At 40.9% G+C, this 19,794-nt stretch overlaps 1 protein-coding gene across 1 annotated transcript in view; it reads left to right on the forward strand.

Annotated features, from left to right (window-relative positions):
* Positions 1–11,048: 11,048 nt before the first annotated feature.
* LOC126474276 (ice-structuring glycoprotein-like) overlaps positions 11,049–19,794 on the forward strand; it is a 40,670-nt gene continuing 31,924 nt past the window's right edge. The window contains exons 1-2 of the mRNA XM_050101741.1: positions 11,049–11,145; positions 18,753–19,052. Of these exons, the coding sequence (XP_049957698.1) occupies positions 11,049–11,145; positions 18,753–19,052 (397 nt within the window). The remainder of the gene's footprint in view (positions 11,146–18,752; positions 19,053–19,794) is intronic.

Raw genomic sequence — 19,794 nt, forward strand, 5'->3', positions numbered from 1 at the left:
TGATGTCTTGGCTGTGTTGTGGGGAACTTCATCACTGCAATGGCTAATTACGTGGGAAGTAGAGGCTTCAGTATATTACTGCCAAACCAAACCAGCTGGGACCTACATGCCGAATCTGGTCATCATCTGGCTCAGAACTGTTACATCCTACACACACGGACCACAGTGCATGGGTAATAAAGACAATATCAATCAAAACTTTCAAAGAGCTGCGTAACAGATTCCAATACAATAGGCATAACAATGAAAAATGGAGAAGCGCTACTAAATTCACTAGGAAGCCAGATTATTTATGCTTTACTCATTTGTTGTTTTTTTTATCCTGTCACCTGAACTCAGAGAAAGACAAAATGATGAATATGAATATGAACATATGAATATAACGTGTATATATTAACATAAAATTTCACGTCTATTTGCTACTCTACGTTTTGGTGTTGAAGGGAAAACGAAAATACGTACTTTGGCAACCGGGCACACAGGTATATACTCACCAGGAATCCTCAAGACACTTGCTGCGCTGTGCTAGTCTCCATTGTAACATACACTACACTGTATACAACACTACTTTCCGAAGCACCATACTACCCTATACTACTGTACTAGATATCAGAAGTAAAACTATGTACACTAATGGTCATTAAAATTGCTACACCAAGAAGAAATGCAGATGATAAACGGGTATTCATTGGACAAATATATTATACTGGAACTGACATGTGATTACATTTTCACGCAATTTGGGTGCATAGATCCTGAGAAATCAGTACCCGGAACAGCCACCTCTGGCCGTAATAACGACCTTGATACCCCTGGACATTGAGTCAAACAGAGCTTGGATGGCGTGTACAGGTACAGCTGCCCATGCAGCTTCAACACGATACCACAGTTCATCAAGAGTAGTGACGTATTGTGACGAGCCAGTTGCTCGGCCACCATTGACCAGACGTTTTCAATTGGTGAGAGATGTGCAGAATGTGCTGGCCTGACAGCAGTCGAACATTCTCTGGATCCAGAAAGGCCCGTACAGAGACCTGCAACATGCGGTCGTGCATTATCCTGCTGAAATGTAGGGTTTCGCAGGGATCGAATGAAGGGTAGAGCCATGGGTCGTATCACACCTGAAATGTGACGCCCACTGTTCAAAGTGCCGTCAATGCGAACAAGAGGTGACCGAGACGTGTAACCAATGGCACCACATACCATCACGCCAGTATGGCGATGACGAGCACACGCTTCCAACGTGCGTTCACTGCGATGTCGCCAAACACGGAAGCGACCATCATGATGCTGTAAACAGAACCTTCATTCATCCGAAAAAATGACGTTTCGCCATTCGTGCACCCAGGTTCGTCGTTGAGTACACCATCGCAGGCGCTTCTGTCTGTGATGTAGCATCAAGGGTAACCTCAGTCATCGTCTCCGAGCTGATAGTCCATGCTGCTGCAAACGTCGTCGAACTGTTGGTACTGATGGTTGTTGTCTTGCAAACATCTGCTGACTCAAGGGTCGAGACGTGGCTGCACGATCCGTTACAGCCATGCGGATAAATGCCTGTCATCTCGACTGCTAGTGATACGAGGACGTTGGGTTCCAGCACGGCGTTCCGTATTACCCTCCTGAACCCACCGATTCCATATTCTGCTAACAGTCATTGGATCTCGACCAACGCGAGCAGCAATGAAGCGATACGATAAACCGCAATCGTGATAGACTACAATCCGATCTTTATCAAAGTCGGAAACGTGATGGTATGCATTTCTCCTCCTTACACGAGGCATCACAATAACGTTTCACCAGGCAACGCCGGTCAACTGCTGTTTGTGTATGAGAAGCGGTTTGGAAACTTTCCTCATGTCAGCACGTTGTAGGTGTCGCCACCGGCGCCAACCTTGTGTGAATGCTCTGAAAGGCTAATCATTTGCATATCACAGCATCTTCTTCCTGTCGGTTAAATTTCGCGTCTGTAGTACGTCATCTTCGTGGTGCAGCAATTTTAATGGCCAGTAGTGTATATTTTCTTATTTCGTCTGGATTGTTAACCACTGTCACGCTGAGGCACAGCTGAGGATTGGTTCAAATCGTTCAAATGGCTCTGAGCACTATGGGAGTTTACATCTGAGGTCATCAGTCACCGAGAACTTAGAACTACTTAAACCAAACTAGCCGAAGGACATCACACGCGGCCATGGCCGAGGCAGGATTCGAACCTGCGACCGTAGCGGTCTTGCGGATCCAGACTGAAGCGCCTAGAACCGCTCGGCCAAAACGGCCGGCCAGCTCAGGATTCACAACGGCTGTGCTGCCACTGTACCCACGTATATAATTTGGGAGATGACTGTCAGATGTCAGAAAACCTTACTGTTTCTCTCCTATGCTGATATCCTCACTACTTCTGGAGGGTCATTGTAGAGGGGTGTTCCGCCATGGTATGTCTTGTTATCAGGATTTAGGATCTCATCTTGATTGTCTCTGTTGCCTCACCAGGCTTGAAGTTCGTATGCTGGCAAATATTGAGCAAGCTTAGTATAGGAAACAGCTCTGCATCACTACTAGTGCGCCACTGAACACCTTCACTGCTTCTGAGAAAGCATCTCATTCCCTTTTCACTGACATTTTACAAAGTACCAATAACAGATCGTAGACTGCTATATGCAAGCGTTACACTTACACTACTTTTCTTCCTCGACGTACTGTCGCTGATTCTCGTAGGTGTGGAGTGCGCCGCTTGCTGCAACTCCTCTGTCGTGGTACACTGAAGATGACACATCTCTGTACTGTTACCTGCACCGGCCGCTGCTTGCTGTCGCCTGAACCTGTCATCGGTGGCTGCCAGGCGATGCTCTGCGAGCTGCAGTGCCTCTAAGCATGACGAAAGTTGAAGTGACGATTATCAACGAAACCCCATGGATCGCGCACACAACGTTAACTACTATTCTCGTAGCATTTCAGCACTTCCCATTCTTGCTTTATACCGACACTACTTTCACGGTAGCAAAAAATTTGAGTTTGCGGCATCAGTTATTATAGTTTTACTATAGCCAAACTACAGCTCAAAAACAGTTCAAACACGTTTCAGTCCCTACTGCCCACATTTCTTATGCAGTTCTCCCGTCATTTAGAGTACACACGTATCTCACTCCTTATATAGTTTGCTGGTCGGCTACAGTTCACAATTCTCGCTAATAAAAGCTAGGCTCATAATCCCAAAGCACTTCGACTTGAAAGATTTCCCCACCAAGGATGCCATGTAAGACACGTGAAAGAGACCGAGAGAGAAAGAGAGACAGAGAGAGAGAGAGAGGGACGGAGGGAGGGAGACTGTCGAGAGATATTTACGCGTGTCTGATAAACCCCTTTCCTCGAAAATTTCCTCCCTTCATAGCTCCTCCGTTTCACCACAGATGAACAGATGGCGTGTCACTGATCTCATTTGTACTAAGATTGCTGTACATGCGAGGTGCCCAGTTGCTTCCACCGCCGAGAGGGGCATGCATAAGTCCTAAATAATGTTCTATAGTCGTTGCCCCTTGCGCAGAAAACAGCATGTTCTCCGTGAGTCGGTTATCTTGAAGCTGTAATAAGCCGTTTGCCAGGAACTGGAATTGTATAAAGAATTAAATTTGGATTTCGTTTGCTTAAGCGGACTGCCACTCGCGTTTTATTAGCAGAAACCGAGAAACTGCAATATTATAATCCATTTCATGAATCACAAATAATTTGCATCCTTCACACTTTCACAGAAAATAAACAAAAGAAACAGAGATTATTAATTAAATTCTTAACCTACCGTGACAGACAACATGACTGTCTTCCTAGACTGCCAAACCAGCTCTTACATTTACAAACCAGGGACTTATAATGAAATCTTAACTGAACCGACCGCGGCAGGCAACATGTCTGTCCTCCGGGACCGCCTAACCATCTATGATCACAGCCGAACCACTTCGCCCACCATCCAACAAATTAGGCTCGATCCGAATATCTTCGACGTGATTGGTCTGTGTAACAGGCGGACATCTAACCAGGCCATCACACAGGAATTCCAAACTGCATCAGGATCCACTGCAAGTACTATGATAGTTAGGCGGGAGGTGACAAAACCTGGATTTCATGGTCGCGCGGCTACTCATAAGCCGGTAAATGCCAAGCGACACCTCGGCTGGTGTAAGGAGCGTAAAAATTAGACGATTGGGAAAACGTTGTCTGGAGTGACGAATCACGGTACACAATGTGGCAATCCAATGGCAGGCAGTGGGTATGACGAATGCCCGCTGAACGTCATCTGCCAGCGTGTGTAGTGCCAACAGTAAAATTCGGAGGCGATGGCGTTATGGTGTGGTCGTGTTTTTCATGGAGAGGGCTTGCACTCCCTGTTTTGGGTGGCACTATCACAGCAGAGGCCTACATCGATGTTCTAAGCACCTTTTCGCTTCGCACTGTTGAAGAGCAATTCGGGGCTGGCGATTGCACATTATCGAGCACCTGTTCATAATGCACGGCCTGTGGCGGAGTGTTTACACGGCAGTGACATCCCTGTAATGGACTGTCCTGCACAGAGTCCAGACCTGAATCCCACAGAACACTTTTGAGATGTTTTGGAACGCTCATTTCGTGCCAGGCTTCACCGGCTGACATCGATACCCCTCCTCAGTGCAGCACTCCGTGAAGTTTGGGCTGCCATTCCCCAAGAAACCTTCCAGCACGTGATTGAAAGTATGCCTGCGAGAGTGGAAGCTGGCTTGGAGACTAAGGGTGGGCCAACACCATACTGAATTCCAGCATTTCCGATGGAGGGCGCCACAAACTTGTAAGTTATTTTCAGCCAGGTGTCTGGATACTTTTGATCATATAGTGTATGTTTCAATACACTTTTGCCATCCTAAGTGGGTACTTGTAGTCAGTCCTTATTTTCTGGAATCTTGTGTTCTGCAGGTATGAAAAAAATATTAAAAAATTAAACTCTAAGTAGTGAACAAACTGAATTCTCATATGAGACACATGAACCACCACAAAATACACGTCTACTTGTGCTAAGGGTATCTATCACGTGATCTGGATCTATTTTCTTTGCCCGCAATTCCTGTCGTCATTTGTTCATACAGGCGAAAAAGCTCATGAGAACAGCGTTACAGGTACAAATTTAATGTTTAAGGGCATGAAGGAAAATACAATAAAAGGTTATTCACAAAAGGAGCTCAAGCTCGACTGGAGCTGGATTTGGACGGCTGGAAAGTGGCTGTAGATCTCACCGAACTCCGTTGCAGTCAGAGGAACCGCGTCGTACTCGGGCAGACCACACCGTACTGGCATTGGAGTCAGCTTGCAGTTCCAATAATTGCCATGAGATTTCAGTACAACAGTCAGTTATTTATGGAACACTTGGGATAGATAATACTTATGCCTTCTGATACGTTTCCTAGCGTGTGGTGCTTAAATTGTTTAAATTATATGAGTTACCCAACGTTGTTCTCCGAATTGTAATTATACACAGTGGCCTGTAAGCAATGTAACAATAATATCAAACAAGTTATCTGATCATAAATACTTCGTGGTACCCATATGAAGCTGGGGAGGGTACCCAGTATTTCAATAAAACAAAGAATCTAACATAATTTTGTTTAACATTGTCGGAGAACAGCGATATTATTGTGATAAAGTTATTTAAAAGCAGTCTTGATCGCAGCCGATGTTAACTTCTCAACGATTCGGCCTTTTAATTACGTGCCATCATCAGGGTTTGACCTGTAATAACAAATGTAACAGTGCTATATTACACAGAGAAGCAAATGTCGTAAAGGTATACTCTGAAACGATGTACCATTACCCATCTGGATGACGGCGATGGCCCCTGTACCGCTGTGGATACCTCAGTCACTGTAATCGATGCTGATGGCTAAGCAGCAACGTTCTATAGGGTAGAGAGAAGGCGCTCCATAGTTTAAGGCTCACAGTCAGCCAATGGGAAACGACTTACATAACGTTTTGAGTCTTCATTCTAAATTATTTATCTTTCAAATTTAGCTTATCAAGAAACGAGTTTATATTCGATTATGGTTCATAATCTATGTTACATCCAGCCACATAAAATGCATGACAGTCTAGTGTAATTCGTTAACTGAGGCCCAGGGCGTCGTCTGGATGGAATAATTAGCACTACAAGATAGTTAGTGCCATACCAGCTGCTCTTTATTAGTAATGAAACCAAATGTATAGTGTATTAATACGAAATTTATAGATATTAATTTGTTTGTATTAGTAGTCGTTTATTTAATGTCTCAAAAGTAACTGGAAGAAACTGAATGCAGCTTGTATATGTGTGCCATCTCTTGGTGGCGGCAGTAACGTATTAGGGCGCCGTTTCCCTGGAGACATCTAGGTTGATATGTCTGTCAGTTGGCAAAGATGTACCTGACGCTTGTGTAACACTGGAGGTCGATATCACTCACCAAACATGAAAGGGGTGTTGCTTAAGGAAGTGGCCCCAGTTTAGCCACATTAAGTTATTGTAGATAATCTCCACTACATCACCGTTCACAAGAGAAAACGATTATGTTACAAATAATTTAACAAAATTTTGCGCTTAGAATAATAATATATCTTAACAATATCAGTAAAAATGCGGAAATTATATATACATGTCATTCGTAAAATCGTTGACGTTATTGTATTATAACTTAGTATTTATGCGAGTGGCCGACGTTTTATATCAGGAGAGAGTCACAATCATAAGAAAATGAGTTACATTTGTAAGATTTGTTGTCTATTTGATGCAAAAAATCGTAAGACTGGCTGTAACAAAGAAGCATAAAAATCAAATAGAACCATAGATAGTTAAAGGAGCAAGTATCCTTATTTCAAAGATGTCTTCAAATAATTAAAAAAAAGCTCTTTCAGGGAAATCTAAGAGTTCATTTAACAGAGCTAGTGGGCTTTTCCTATAGTGAACAAAAATTTCCAATTCTTCCAACATATTTAAACCCTTAGGGCTGGTGTCCATAACCTGAAGATCGTTCATGATGCCTCGTTCTGAGTGTTCCTGTTCGTAAGGTGTTGCCCAAAAACAGATTTGTCACGTGATGTACCTGAGATGCGTTCTTTGAAGCGAGTTTTAAAATTACGACCAGTCTGAGCAATATATATTTGGTCACCATCGTTAAAAGTTAACGTATACACTCGTGATGAACGTTATTGTTTATCAGATTTGCCAGTAATGTGTTTGAGTTTATTGAAAAGCATGTTCTTGGTTGAAAAAGCAGAGGTTAAACTAGAATTTCTGAAGAGTATGTTTCTTCCGGTAGATACTATTCCCATATATACCATTTTAGAAAACGTGTGTTTTGTAGGAGCGTGTGGTTATTTTGATCATACCATTTGGAAAAGATCATCAACTATTCTAAAACTATAATCGTTAGCAGATGCAATTTGTTTTAAAACATCGAGTTCTTTCTGTATTTGATCTGTGGATAAAGGAAGTTTCATCATTCTATTCAACGTGATTGAGAAGAAAGCTCTCTCGTATTTCGTGGGGTGACATGAATTAGCGTTGATAATGGCGTCAGTAATGGTTGGTTTCCTAAAAATACTAAAAAAGGGTTTTCCATTTCTATTAGTCAGATCTAAAGAGTTGATGATTCTTTGTTTTTCATGGTCTGTTGTGGATATCAAATTAGGATACAAATTGTTCAGAGAACTGTTAAAAAATTAATATCCTCTTCAGAGTCATTATATACCAGTAGCGTGTGATCTAGATAACGTTTATAATAACTGACTTCATTATGTATTTGTGGGTTGTCCTCAAAAAATTTTGTTTCACTCATAGTTGACAAAAATACGGGCAGTTATACTCGCTAGAAGATTGCCTATAGCTAAGCCATCCCTATGAGTGCAAAATTTACTATTAAATGTAGAACAATTAAAATTTAAAGTGATTTTTGGCAATGTTGTTAATTCAGCAAGTCCTTCACAATTCATCAACGTAACGTTTCACTAAGTTGTATTTGATAATTTCCACGGATTCTAGTACTGGAATATTAGTACATAAGTTTTTTATATCTACTGAGGCAAAGCTAGCTCCTGGTAGAATATCTACGTTAAATATGCTTGTTACTAACTCATAACTTTTTTATACTATAATTACCCTCAAATACCTTACTGATCGAATTATTTCCTAGAAGATTCTGGCTTTTTTCCGCAACGCACTCTTTTCCACGCCAAATGTATTTCTCTGCTTCTCCAGTACCTGATAAACTCTATGTTCTGCTAGGCAGTTAGTTAGTCTCCACCACTGCTACCCATCATACCGTAATCACCTATGTAAAGGGTAGGGACAAGCCTTTGCCTGTGGTAATTGCTTTGCATGCCGTATTTGTTTATTTCGTGAAGTTTTATTTACTTAAAAGACAACGGAATTCCTTCGTTTCATCTACTCTGAGGACCCCACTTCCATTTAAATCAGTAACTTATTTCTGATGTTTTTTCATCTAGTTGTGACATAACAGGCTAAAAAAACCTCATGGCAAGGCATCAATACGTACGACCTTTATGATATAGTATAGATCCTTGGGCAGGCTCTGAGGGCCCTTGCGGAAAGTGCGAGTTGTCTAAGCATGGAGAAAAGGCTGCACTGGGACAGACGGTAAAACTGGCAAAGTAGCATTTAATGTCGTTCACATTAGTCATGATACGTCATGAAAGAATCAAGATCTCCATATGCAAAACCGACAGATTAAAGATAAAATTCAGATAGAAGTGGTAATCATCGGGGCTTTTTAATACGACCAGCACTTTCAGAGCTGTAGCTAATCAAAAAGATGATCTCTTGTATTGATCAGCCACCCTATGAAATTTACAAAATTGTTGCAGCTCTCAAGGAGGTGCCAACAGATAGATCTCGGTGAGAACTATCTGCAAATAATATACTCACTTACATAATTCGTATATTCTTTTGGATGGTGGGAGGCTATGATTAATTACCATATTTGATTAATTACTTTTGAGAAATTTCCGGTAAGGAAAATAATCTGGGTTGCAATGACAGCAGACGTTTTTTGATGCATTTCGCCTTTTAAGGCATCTTCAAAAATTTGTTTAGGAATTACGGGTAAGGCATTATTCATGAACAGCCAAAATTTTAGTATGCATCTTCGGTGAAGGCATGCAGCTATACTCACATAGAGCCACATGGGCGGAAAGTAAATATCAAAATATTGGCTCATTATAACTAACGCTTTACCCAAAGTTCCTAAGCAAATTCTGAAGATGCCTTGAAGAGGTAAAACTCATCAATGAATCTTCTGCTGTCATTGAAACCTAGACTGTTTTTGTTACTCAGAACATATCGCTAAGGTTGCTGCGTCATGAACATAGAATAGGAGGATTTATACACTTTCAAGAAGCTATAAATTAACTGAATGCTACACACAGTAACAGCACTGAAGTTAAGACTTTGCTATCAGAAGAGACATAAATGTGTATTTCTGTATGTAACTGAAGACCAAAATTAGGTGGCAATAATACGTATCATTATCTTCAGGTGCGTGAGAATCAGAAGGGCTACGCCAGTTCTAACTATCCGTACTTTAATTCCACAAATCAGAGTAACTCATCGAATATCTAGGACATATAGTGTTTAATGTTAATTTGTTCAGAAATTAAACATATATGTCCCGGTACCGTATTACCTGTTGGTTAAAATATCAGAACTTATAGAGCCTGGTGAATCACGACAGTCACGGTTGGGAAACAACTGTGCGGTTAAAAAGCATAAAATCAGAGACGCAGATGTGTGTTTGTGTGTACAGGACTGGGGGGGGGGGGGGGGGGGGAGGGAGGTGGGGTTGGAGGAATTACTGTACGAAGAGAGTGTAGCCGCGTTGGTGAGGTATTTGTAGTAAGAAAGGTTAAATTTAGGACTAGAACTTTCAGAGTAACTACGTGTTTGGTGCGTGGTAGAAAATTTTTGAAGGGACGGCACTGGCAGTGATGTCAGCGAGTCAGTAAGCCTCACTGGCCCTGCAACTCACCACACTCTGCGCATATGCCTGAGGATAATAAACACTTCACTGGACTCTAATTTTTATGGATCGCGGTTACATAGTGCGAAATCAGCCGTACGTAATTGACGTCTAGCAATATTTAAATGTGTTTTCGATGAACTATATTATGATGAGCCGAATGCAATGGTGCTCAGAAGCTCCTTTCACGTAGATGAATCCACAGTGTTTATAAGTTATCTGCACATTACGTTCCACTGCCAGTGTAACACTTCCGAAATTAATTAACATTATAGGGTTTTTAAAACTCCAGGAAGAAGTAGAGCCGTCGCTCACTATCATTTTTAGTTTCCTTTCATTCCATATTCTTTGCTCAGCAGACTGATAAATCTGTAAAGTATTCCTCTTACCCTTCCTCACTTTCAGTACAGCAATGCCATGATGGAATTGTATTATTAATACACCTCCAATTTAAGCTACAATCCCACATCTGAAAATTTCTTGTGTATGCTATAATTCGTTACTGAAGTAGTGATTGATCAATACATCTCTACCCAACACTCTCTTTAATCCGAGCTCTCTCCTCTTGGTCTTCCATTCTTACTGTTCCCTCTTGAATATATTGTATCTTACGCGGCATTTCGAACATGATATATGTAGTTGTCTGATGATATCGCAAATCTTGCATCACTTTGTAGTGTCAGTTCTTACGTGTCGGCAAATTCTTTGAAATTTATTAGAGTTTCTTAACAGGTTCAGTGTTGAAGACTGGAATGCAGGAAACGGTTACTGCCAGCATTATAGGAGTGTGAAGGCAGGCTGGGAATTGTGCCTCGACATCTATCTCATTGAGACAATTATCGGTGAGAGCCACGGTTGGTCTCTTATCGTCTTTCATTTTGTTATTTCAATGTAGTTTCGAATGTAGACACATGATAAAGTATATAAGTAATTCATTTTGTTTTATATTTGCTTACAGCGTCTACAGTGTGTCTCTCTTTAGCTACAGCGGATATATTACGCATTAACTAATTAGAGAACCTCAAACTAGAGATGGACAGAATGGGAACAGACATAATAGGAATATCTGAGATGCGATGGCCTGAACCAGGAGACTTCAGATCAGGAAATTATCGTATCATTCATACAGGTACTAACCAAGGAACAACTGGAATCGGTGGAGTTGGAATAATTCTAAAAGGAAAACTCGGGAATCTAGTCACAGGATATGTGCAATTTAACTCTAGGATAATACTAGTCAAAATTGGAACCAAACCAAAGAACACGGTAATAGTACAAGTCTATATGCCGACATCGGCAGAAGAAGACGATGTAATAGAAACAGTGTATGAAGACATCAACAAAGTTATAAATTATGTTAAAGGTGAAGAGAACTTAATTATAATGGGAGATTGGAATGCTAGTGTTGGAGAAGAGGAAGTTGACGGAATTGTAGGGAAATATGGTCTAGGAGATAGAAACGAAAGAGGAAGCCGGCTAATTGAATTTTGTGCCAAAAACAAGTTGGTCATAGCGAACTCCCTTTTCAACCACCATAAAAGAAGAAGGTACACGTGGAAAGCCCCAGGAGATACTAGAAGACACCAAATCGACTATATATTAGTAAAATCGCGTTTTAAAAACCAAATCAAGGATTGCAGAAGCTACCCGTCTGCGGATATTAATAGTGATCACAACCTTGTAATGATGAAATGCTTACTCAAACTCAAGCGATTAGAGAGAAAAACGAACAAAGTATGGAACAGAGATAACCTAAAGTCTGAAGAACTAGTGATCCCTTATGCACGGAAAACTGATGAGATGGCATCAAACATTATTCCCGGGAGTACTAACGAGGAGTGGAAACAAATCAAAGAAGGCATACATAAAGCAGCAGAAGAATTTATTGGGAAAGCCAAACCTGTAAACAGGAAAGAGTGGATAACACCTGAAATAATTTGTCTAATGGAAGAAAGAAGACTATACAAAAATGCCTCTGACGAGCAAAGCGAAAACAAATATAGAAAGCTTAGAAACCAAATAAACAGAGAATCTAGGAAAGCAAAAGAAAATTACCTCAACAGCATTTGTAAAGAGGTGGAGGAAAACATGGTTAAAGGAAAAACTGACTTGGCCTACAGAACAATAAAACAAAACTTTGCTAAACGGAAAGTAAAATCTTCAGGAACTATAAAGAACAAAGAGGGCAAGGTACTATTTGGATATGACACGCTGAAGAGATGGCAAGAATACATTGAAGAGCTATATCAAGGAGACCCTCTAACAGATAATATGATAGAATTAAGCGAAGAAGTAGAGAAAGAAGAACTAGGGGACACAATTCTGAAAGATGAATTTGAAAAAGCACTAAAAGAACTACCAGATAAGAAAGCGGCAGGTGTTGATGATATACCTTCTGAACTAATTAAGAAATCAGGAGACAAAATGAAAGCTACATTACTGCAACTCATACAGAAAATATACAAAACAGGTGAAGTTCCTGAAGACTATCAGAAATGCATCATATTCCCCATACCTAAGAAAGCATCTACTATGGACTGTGAAAACCATCGAACACTCAGTCTTCTTTCACACGCATCAAAAATTCTAATAAGAATAATTTTGAAAAGAGTTGAAAACCAATTGAATAGCACTCTAAGTGAAGACCAATTCGGTTTTAGAAGCGGTGTAGGGACGAGGGAAGCAATCTTATCTTTAAGACTAATAATTGAGAAACAAATTTCCAAAAACAAACAAGTATTTATAGCCTTCGTAGACCTCGAAAAGGCATTTGACAATGTTGTATGGCCAGAAATGTTTAGAATTCTGAAGAAGGCTGGTCTGAAATATAATGATAGAAGGATAATCTTTAAAATATACCAAAATGAAACAGCCTTAGTTAAGAAGGAAAACAAAGAAGAAACAGCAAGAATAAGGAAAGGAGTGAGACAGGGATGCCCACTATCTCCAGTAATTTTCAACGCATATATCCAAGAAGCAATAGACAAAATAAGAGAGAATATTGAAGTAGGAATAAAACTTAACGGAATGAAAATAGATATGTTGCGATATGCAGATGATATCGCCATAATTACAGAAAGGAAAGAAGATTTAGAAGCCGCACTCAATGAAATGGAAAACACCTTAAAAGAACAGTATGGAATGAAAATAAATAAGAAAAAGACTAAAGTGATGGTGAGTGGCGCCCTGAACTACAATGAACCCATACGAATAACAATAAAGGGAGAGAAACTAGGGCAGGTTACAGAATTTAACTACTTAGGTAGCAAAATAACAGCAGATGGAAGGAGCAAAAGTGACATTAAAAACAGAATACAACTTGCCAAAATAGCATTCAATGGAAAAAGAAACTTACTGACGAGTAGAAATGTTAGTTTAGACGTAAGAAAGAGAGTCATGAAAACCTATGTGTGGAGTACAGCCCTTTACGGATGTGAAACTTGGACTAGTGGAAAAGAAGAAAAGAGAAGATTAGAGGCATTCGAAATGTGGTGCTACCGGAGAATGGAAAAAATCAGCTGGCGAGACAAGGCTACAAACGAAGATGTCCTCAGAAGAGTGAAAGAAAACAGATCTCTTTGGCGAAATATACAGAAAAGAAGAATAACCTTCATAGGTCACATTTTACGGCATAACAACTTCATTAAGAGAATATTAGAAGGAATCATTGAAGGAAGAACTCGCCGAGGACGACCTAGATTAAGCTACATTCAACAAGTAATAAATGACACCGGGTGCCAGACCTATGCAGATATGAAGAAGAAAGTTGACAAAAGAACGGAATGGCGTGCTGCTGCCAACCAACCTGTGGGTTGATAACCGAAGAAGAATAAGAACTAAGTTCCTATGTTTCTTTGTGTGTATACCCTTCTATATTTCTGTACTTCTTTACGGTATTAATTTCAATATACCATTGACCTAATAGACAACAAGTAAGGAGGGAAGTAGTGGGAATACTTTCTAAGAAATTATTCTGTGTCGAATCATTGACATCCCTAAGAATGGCGCATCAAACAGCTCTTCAAGAACGAGGAAAGAGATATTCAGGTTAAATCTCCAATGGACCCCAAGGTAATATATGACTGAGACACGTTGTCATATGTATCTTCTTCCAGTTTCATAACGCATGTTGTGAATTAAGGAGAGGTTTACTATCTTTGGCCCGAAAAAAGCAAGTTCCTTGAGAATTTTTTTCACCGGATATGTTATAGATATCAGTGTCAAATTTGGTCAAATGTTTTATTGATATTTCCTCTACAAACTGAGATTTTTTCGATCGGAAATGTCGTAGAGCAAAGGCGGAAGTGCTGTCGGAACGAAACAAAATTTCGATAAAGACCTCCACGTGCTGTAAGTCACAGGTCAGCCGGCTCTTCTGAAATCAAAATTGAGTTGACGTTAGCAAAGTATATAAGAATCTTTAAGAGTTGTAGCTCGCTTTAGTTATTTGGGCAGGCCATTTGAAGCAAAATAACGTTTTTTCATCGATTTTTCGACTTTGTCGGCCAAGTAAAAATATTTATAGTTTTGCAGTGAACATATAGTGTGCTGTGGGGTGATCACTCTGTTGTAGAAATAATTCAAAAGCCAAGATCGCTTAAACACAGTTTACTAGATGGCCGGTTTCAGCCCACTAAAGGTGCCATCATCGGATCTGTGAAGATATAACATGACAGCTTTGAGGGAGGGCTTACATGAGTTACACTAATAGTAGTGTATATAGTGTAACTTATGTAAGCCCTCCCTCAAACCTGTCATGTTATATCTTCACAGATCCGATGATGGCACCTTTAGTATGTTGAAACCGGTCATCCAGTAAACATTGTTTAAGCGATCTTGGCTTTTGAATTACTTCATATTTATAATTAGTGGATAGGAATAAAAGTGGTACAACTCCTAGATAATTTAGTTAGCTTCGTCTGAAACAAAGAATCATGCCAATCAGTTCAATAGATTTGAAGTTACCATACTGAGCGATAAAAAATAGTCATTTCGAGAAAAACGCGTTTGAAGTTTTGACTACATATAAATGCAATATTATGCAACATACGTGCAGTCTGCTATTCCGGGTCCATAAACTAGTCCTTCCTCTTCCTCATAGAGGACGTTCTGTTCCATCTGGGCCATCCTGCGCTGCTCCAGAGCCGCTCGTTCTGCCGGTGACAAGCGGTTTTCGGCCGCCTGAATCCGGTGGTCTTCCGAATGCTTGGCGAACTGCGTCGAATAGAGTCCCAGGGTGACGTCCATCATTGTAATGGTCTTCAGAATTGCTGAATACCCCTCACTGCCAGGAAAGTCGCTATCTCCACATTCGTCGCACCAGAATGTAAATGCCTGGGGGCTAACTTCCAAACACAAGCGTTCAAACTTTCATTCTAATTTTGTGTGTTTCCTCCCAAGCACCGGTACAATAACTCGTCCTCCGAAAGGCCCTCGTAGATCGGATAAATCACTTTTTGAACGTCTTTGGAGAGCAGCTGGTCGTGTTGATATTTGTCCAGATGTCCGGTAGCCTCTGCAATGCACCACTTGCACAAACTAGTTTCCCCAGCCGGACAATTTTGGTGTTGTGGGTGGTCATCCGTCGAACACTTGTGGAAACACATTGATCAAATTGCCTTCTTCATCTGTTCAACCGAATTGGAATGCCGTCGGAATGCCAAACAGTAGTACGTCGTAAGCTCCTTGATAACTTGATCATTTGATCCTTGGGCCAGCACATAGAATAATTTCTCGCGCCTACAAAGTCGAAATTCCAGGTTAAAACTGGTGCGTGAAAAAGGCCGATTTCAGGCAGGTGCATTGTTTTGTTCAACTGCGACTAAACAAACATTTCCGTTCCGTATTCGGAAAACGCGTTGTAGGGATGGATTCTAAACACTTTTATGGATCCAAAAATGCAATTAAAAACGATTTTTTGAACCAAAAGATCGTAAACCTCTCCTTAATGAAAGCTTGTGAATCGACAGTTACAGTAATTTCACGCTTTGCAGACATATAAGTAGAAAATAAATTCTTAAGTGAATCTCTTTCAAAGTATTTTGAATATATTAATTGGTACTATGTAACTTCAGTATTTATTAACAGCAGTGAAATAATAAATAGACGGTGGCTACAAAGGATTAGTTAGTCCCAAGAGCTGTTACAATCATTCTTGTAGACGTACTCGTACCCCAGCTGCTGAGGATCAAGGAATGTTACACATTTTCAGTTACAAGGAGTGCTGGTGAATGTAGTATAGTAACAGTTTTAAACATGGCTGCTACTCAGCAAAGTACAGTAGTTTCATGATACAGCCAACCGGTTGTACATAAATGGTAGGTACACTGACCTAGGTTTTGGCATCTATTAGGGGTGTTTTCATCGGAATGAACAGTTGTTAAATCGTGAAATTATATTGCTGGAGCAGCTATGCGTAAGTCAAAAGCGAAATAAAACGCTCTAGCCTTTTTCACATGGGTAGAACGTTTCATTTCACTTTTTACTTGAGCATAACTGCTCTAAATTCTGACCATGCTTTGTAGCAATGTAATTTTACGATTGATCGAAATTTCATTGTGATGAAGGCACCCCTAGTAGCTGTCGAAACTTAGGTCGATGTACCTACCAGTTATGGGAACCGGTTGGCTGTATAATCCTGTGTGGAAAGTGGTAAAGTTGTTTAAGACATGTCGTAATGAGAGCACTTGATAATAATGAGATGACTGGAGGGTTTAGCTGGAGAACAATTGCGCCTCCACTAAGCACCCATGGGTTTGTATGTCGTAAAATTTTCATCTATTTGGCAATAAGAATTTTCTGTAGATTCTAAGAGATCTTATTGGAGACATAAGTCGATGTTCGGCTTACGTCAACCCTCTTACCCTATTAATACAATATAACTTCTTGCGGTCAAAATATTTTATTATGTGCTGACAAACCTTCTGTTCTCTATTTAGTTAACTGCATCTCTTTCATCTGGTTGTTCACTGACAGTTATTCACACCTAGAGACTACGTTTCATTTATTTTACGATGATCAGTAGCAAGGGCATTGCAGACGAAAAATACGATGTACCAATGTTTCCGGAGAACACTTCGTTGAATTGAAATGTGCAGAACAGAATCACATCTCTACTATTAAAAGTCTGCAGGCCCAACTTACCTTTAAAATCACCACAGCGTATTACAGCTGCCATAATCCAACCATTACCGTGGTGAGCTACATCATTCTTGGTACGCGTAAATTTCAGGACACACCCCACAAACACAGATGGGCGTTGCAAAACAGCGGGGGATCCACATGGTTTGCTGTTGTTACTACTGTAGTATCAATAGCTTTGTAAACTGTTAGGCGTGGCATACTCTCCGTGTCACAAATACCACGCATTATGGGAATTTACACGATGGTGAGCAAAATTATTTAATTTTTCGAGGTAAGGTCATTTAGGACCAAAATGCTGGAAATATATAAGCTGTTCATAGACAACTATGGAGGCACTCTAGCTATGATATCAACTACAATGTGTAAATTAACTGACATAAGCGACTTTGACAGGCCAGGCACCATGAAATGAGTATCTAGAAAACGGTGAACTACTAGCGTTCTGCTGTCGCGAGAATCTAGGGAATGTGACAAGAACGGAGAAACCACGAGTGGGCGACAAGGTGTTTACAAATCCGCATATCATTGCAGAGATCGAAAGTTTGGCGAGTAGCCATATACTATACACGAGAGACATCGAGTTGTAGCAGATCTGACGACAGAGTACAGTGATAATATAGGAGAACACAATTCAGTGCAAATTGTTGAACACGAGTCTCCGCAGCAGGCGATCCCTATGTGTTGACATGTTGATCCAATGACGTCGTAAATTACGTTTCAAGCGGGCACAGGTTCATCGAGATTAACCTGTGGATCACTGGAAGCGAGTTGCTTAGTCGAATGAATTGCTACACCAGGTCGTCGATGAAAACGTGTATGGCTCCACTAACGCAGGTCTATGGAGGCACAGACATTCGCTTGGGATTTTATTGGACCTCTGGTAGTAATGGTTCAAAATGGTTCAATTGGCTCTGAGCGTTATGGGACTTAACTTCTGAGGTCATCAGTCCCCTAGAACTTAGAATTACTGAAACCTAACTAACCTAATGACATCACACACATCCATGCCCGAGGCAGGATTCGAACCTGCGACCGTAGCGGTCGCGTGGTTCCAGACTGTAGCTCCTAGAACCGCTCGGCCACAACGGCCGGCTCTGGTGGTAATCAACACAGTGAGAGCTATAGAGTACGTGAAAGCTACTACGGATCACCTGCATCCCTTCATGTTTGATGTCTTCCTCAATGGCGATGGCATTCTCCAGCACTATAATCATCCCTGTCGAAAGGCCTGAAGCCTGCTTCAGTAGTTTCAGAAATGCGATGTTTTGATCACGAAATTGGTCCTTTCTGAACATAATGGATCGCATACAGGATGCTTTTGGATACCAGGTCCGTGTCCACAGACCATCGAACCATAACGCAAGGCGCTTGTATGACCCGTACGTAGACGTTTGATGCCTTACACCTCTGTAAATCTACCGAGGTCGAATCTATGTCACGCTGCTGCATTGCTTTCCAAAAGTGGACACAGAAGCTGTTAAGCAGAGAGTCATGATGTTTTGGCTGTTCAGTGTATGTCAGCCCTTACAGAAGTTTGGTCAGATTTACACAATTAAACGTAGTGTCTTCTGCAAACCAGATGCTTATTTAAAGGTATATGTAGAACATGCCTGTTTGTTCTTGGACAATGTGTTGATTTTGTTCGTCAGAAAACAGTATCAGCGATAAAACGGATATCAGCTGACCCTGATGTCGACACTGAACGTCCACGCCCAGTGGGGACGCAGCGGAAGGACGGCTGCGGCACCTTCACGCGCCAGAGGCCAACACACTGCAGCCCACCAGTATATAAGCTGGTCTTCTGCGGCTCTGCTGTACACTGCAGTAGTGCAGACAGCAGCAGAGAGCAGAAGACAGCAGCAGACGCCTACCACCGACACTATGAAGTGCTTGGTGAGTTCCCCGTGGAAACGCACTGTCTTTTTCCATTTTGTCATTACGACCAGAGTCCAGTGTCAACTCTATTAATGAAGAGGATTTAATGAATTCGGAAAATTAATGACACTGACCGATTGTGTTCTGAATTATCATACACTTGTTCCCAGTCAAAATACAGATTCCACACTGAAGCTTGTCTCTTGCTCATGATAATAGCTTTGTGAGTCGATACCGTTACTAGATGGAGCGAATAATACGTATCGGTTATTAAAACACTATAGTCACTTGTACGATTTAGCAACTCGCCCAGATTAAAACAGACATACCTGATTGTTAGGTGTAATGAAATGTTGCCTTGTAACTGCAGAAAGAGAAAGACTTTGGTTTGTAATGGTAGTATTAGGAAACCGTTGACGCGTATTGCTTAATGTTTCTTGTCAGGTACATTTTCGTATGACTTTGTGACTGCTGCTTACAATATACGAATTTTACAGAGAAACTGAATTATGTAGTATATATCTGCTTTCAAATGCACAATGATGAGCGAAGTAGTGGAGGGCAATAAGAGTACAAAGAGGGAACTATGTAATATAAACGCCCGTTCGACAGGTATGACGGCAGGGAACGCATTCCAGATATCCTGTTATGTAGACGACTGCACTCATTTGGAGGCACGAGAGCCAAAAAATTTACAAGAAGTTTAAAATTGCACACATCTGTTATTTCCATGTTAGAGAAATACGTACAGTGATCCTTA

The sequence above is a fragment of the Schistocerca serialis genome, chromosome 4, assembly GCF_023864345.2.
Source record: "Schistocerca serialis cubense isolate TAMUIC-IGC-003099 chromosome 4, iqSchSeri2.2, whole genome shotgun sequence".
Taxonomy (NCBI): domain Eukaryota; kingdom Metazoa; phylum Arthropoda; class Insecta; order Orthoptera; family Acrididae; genus Schistocerca; species Schistocerca serialis.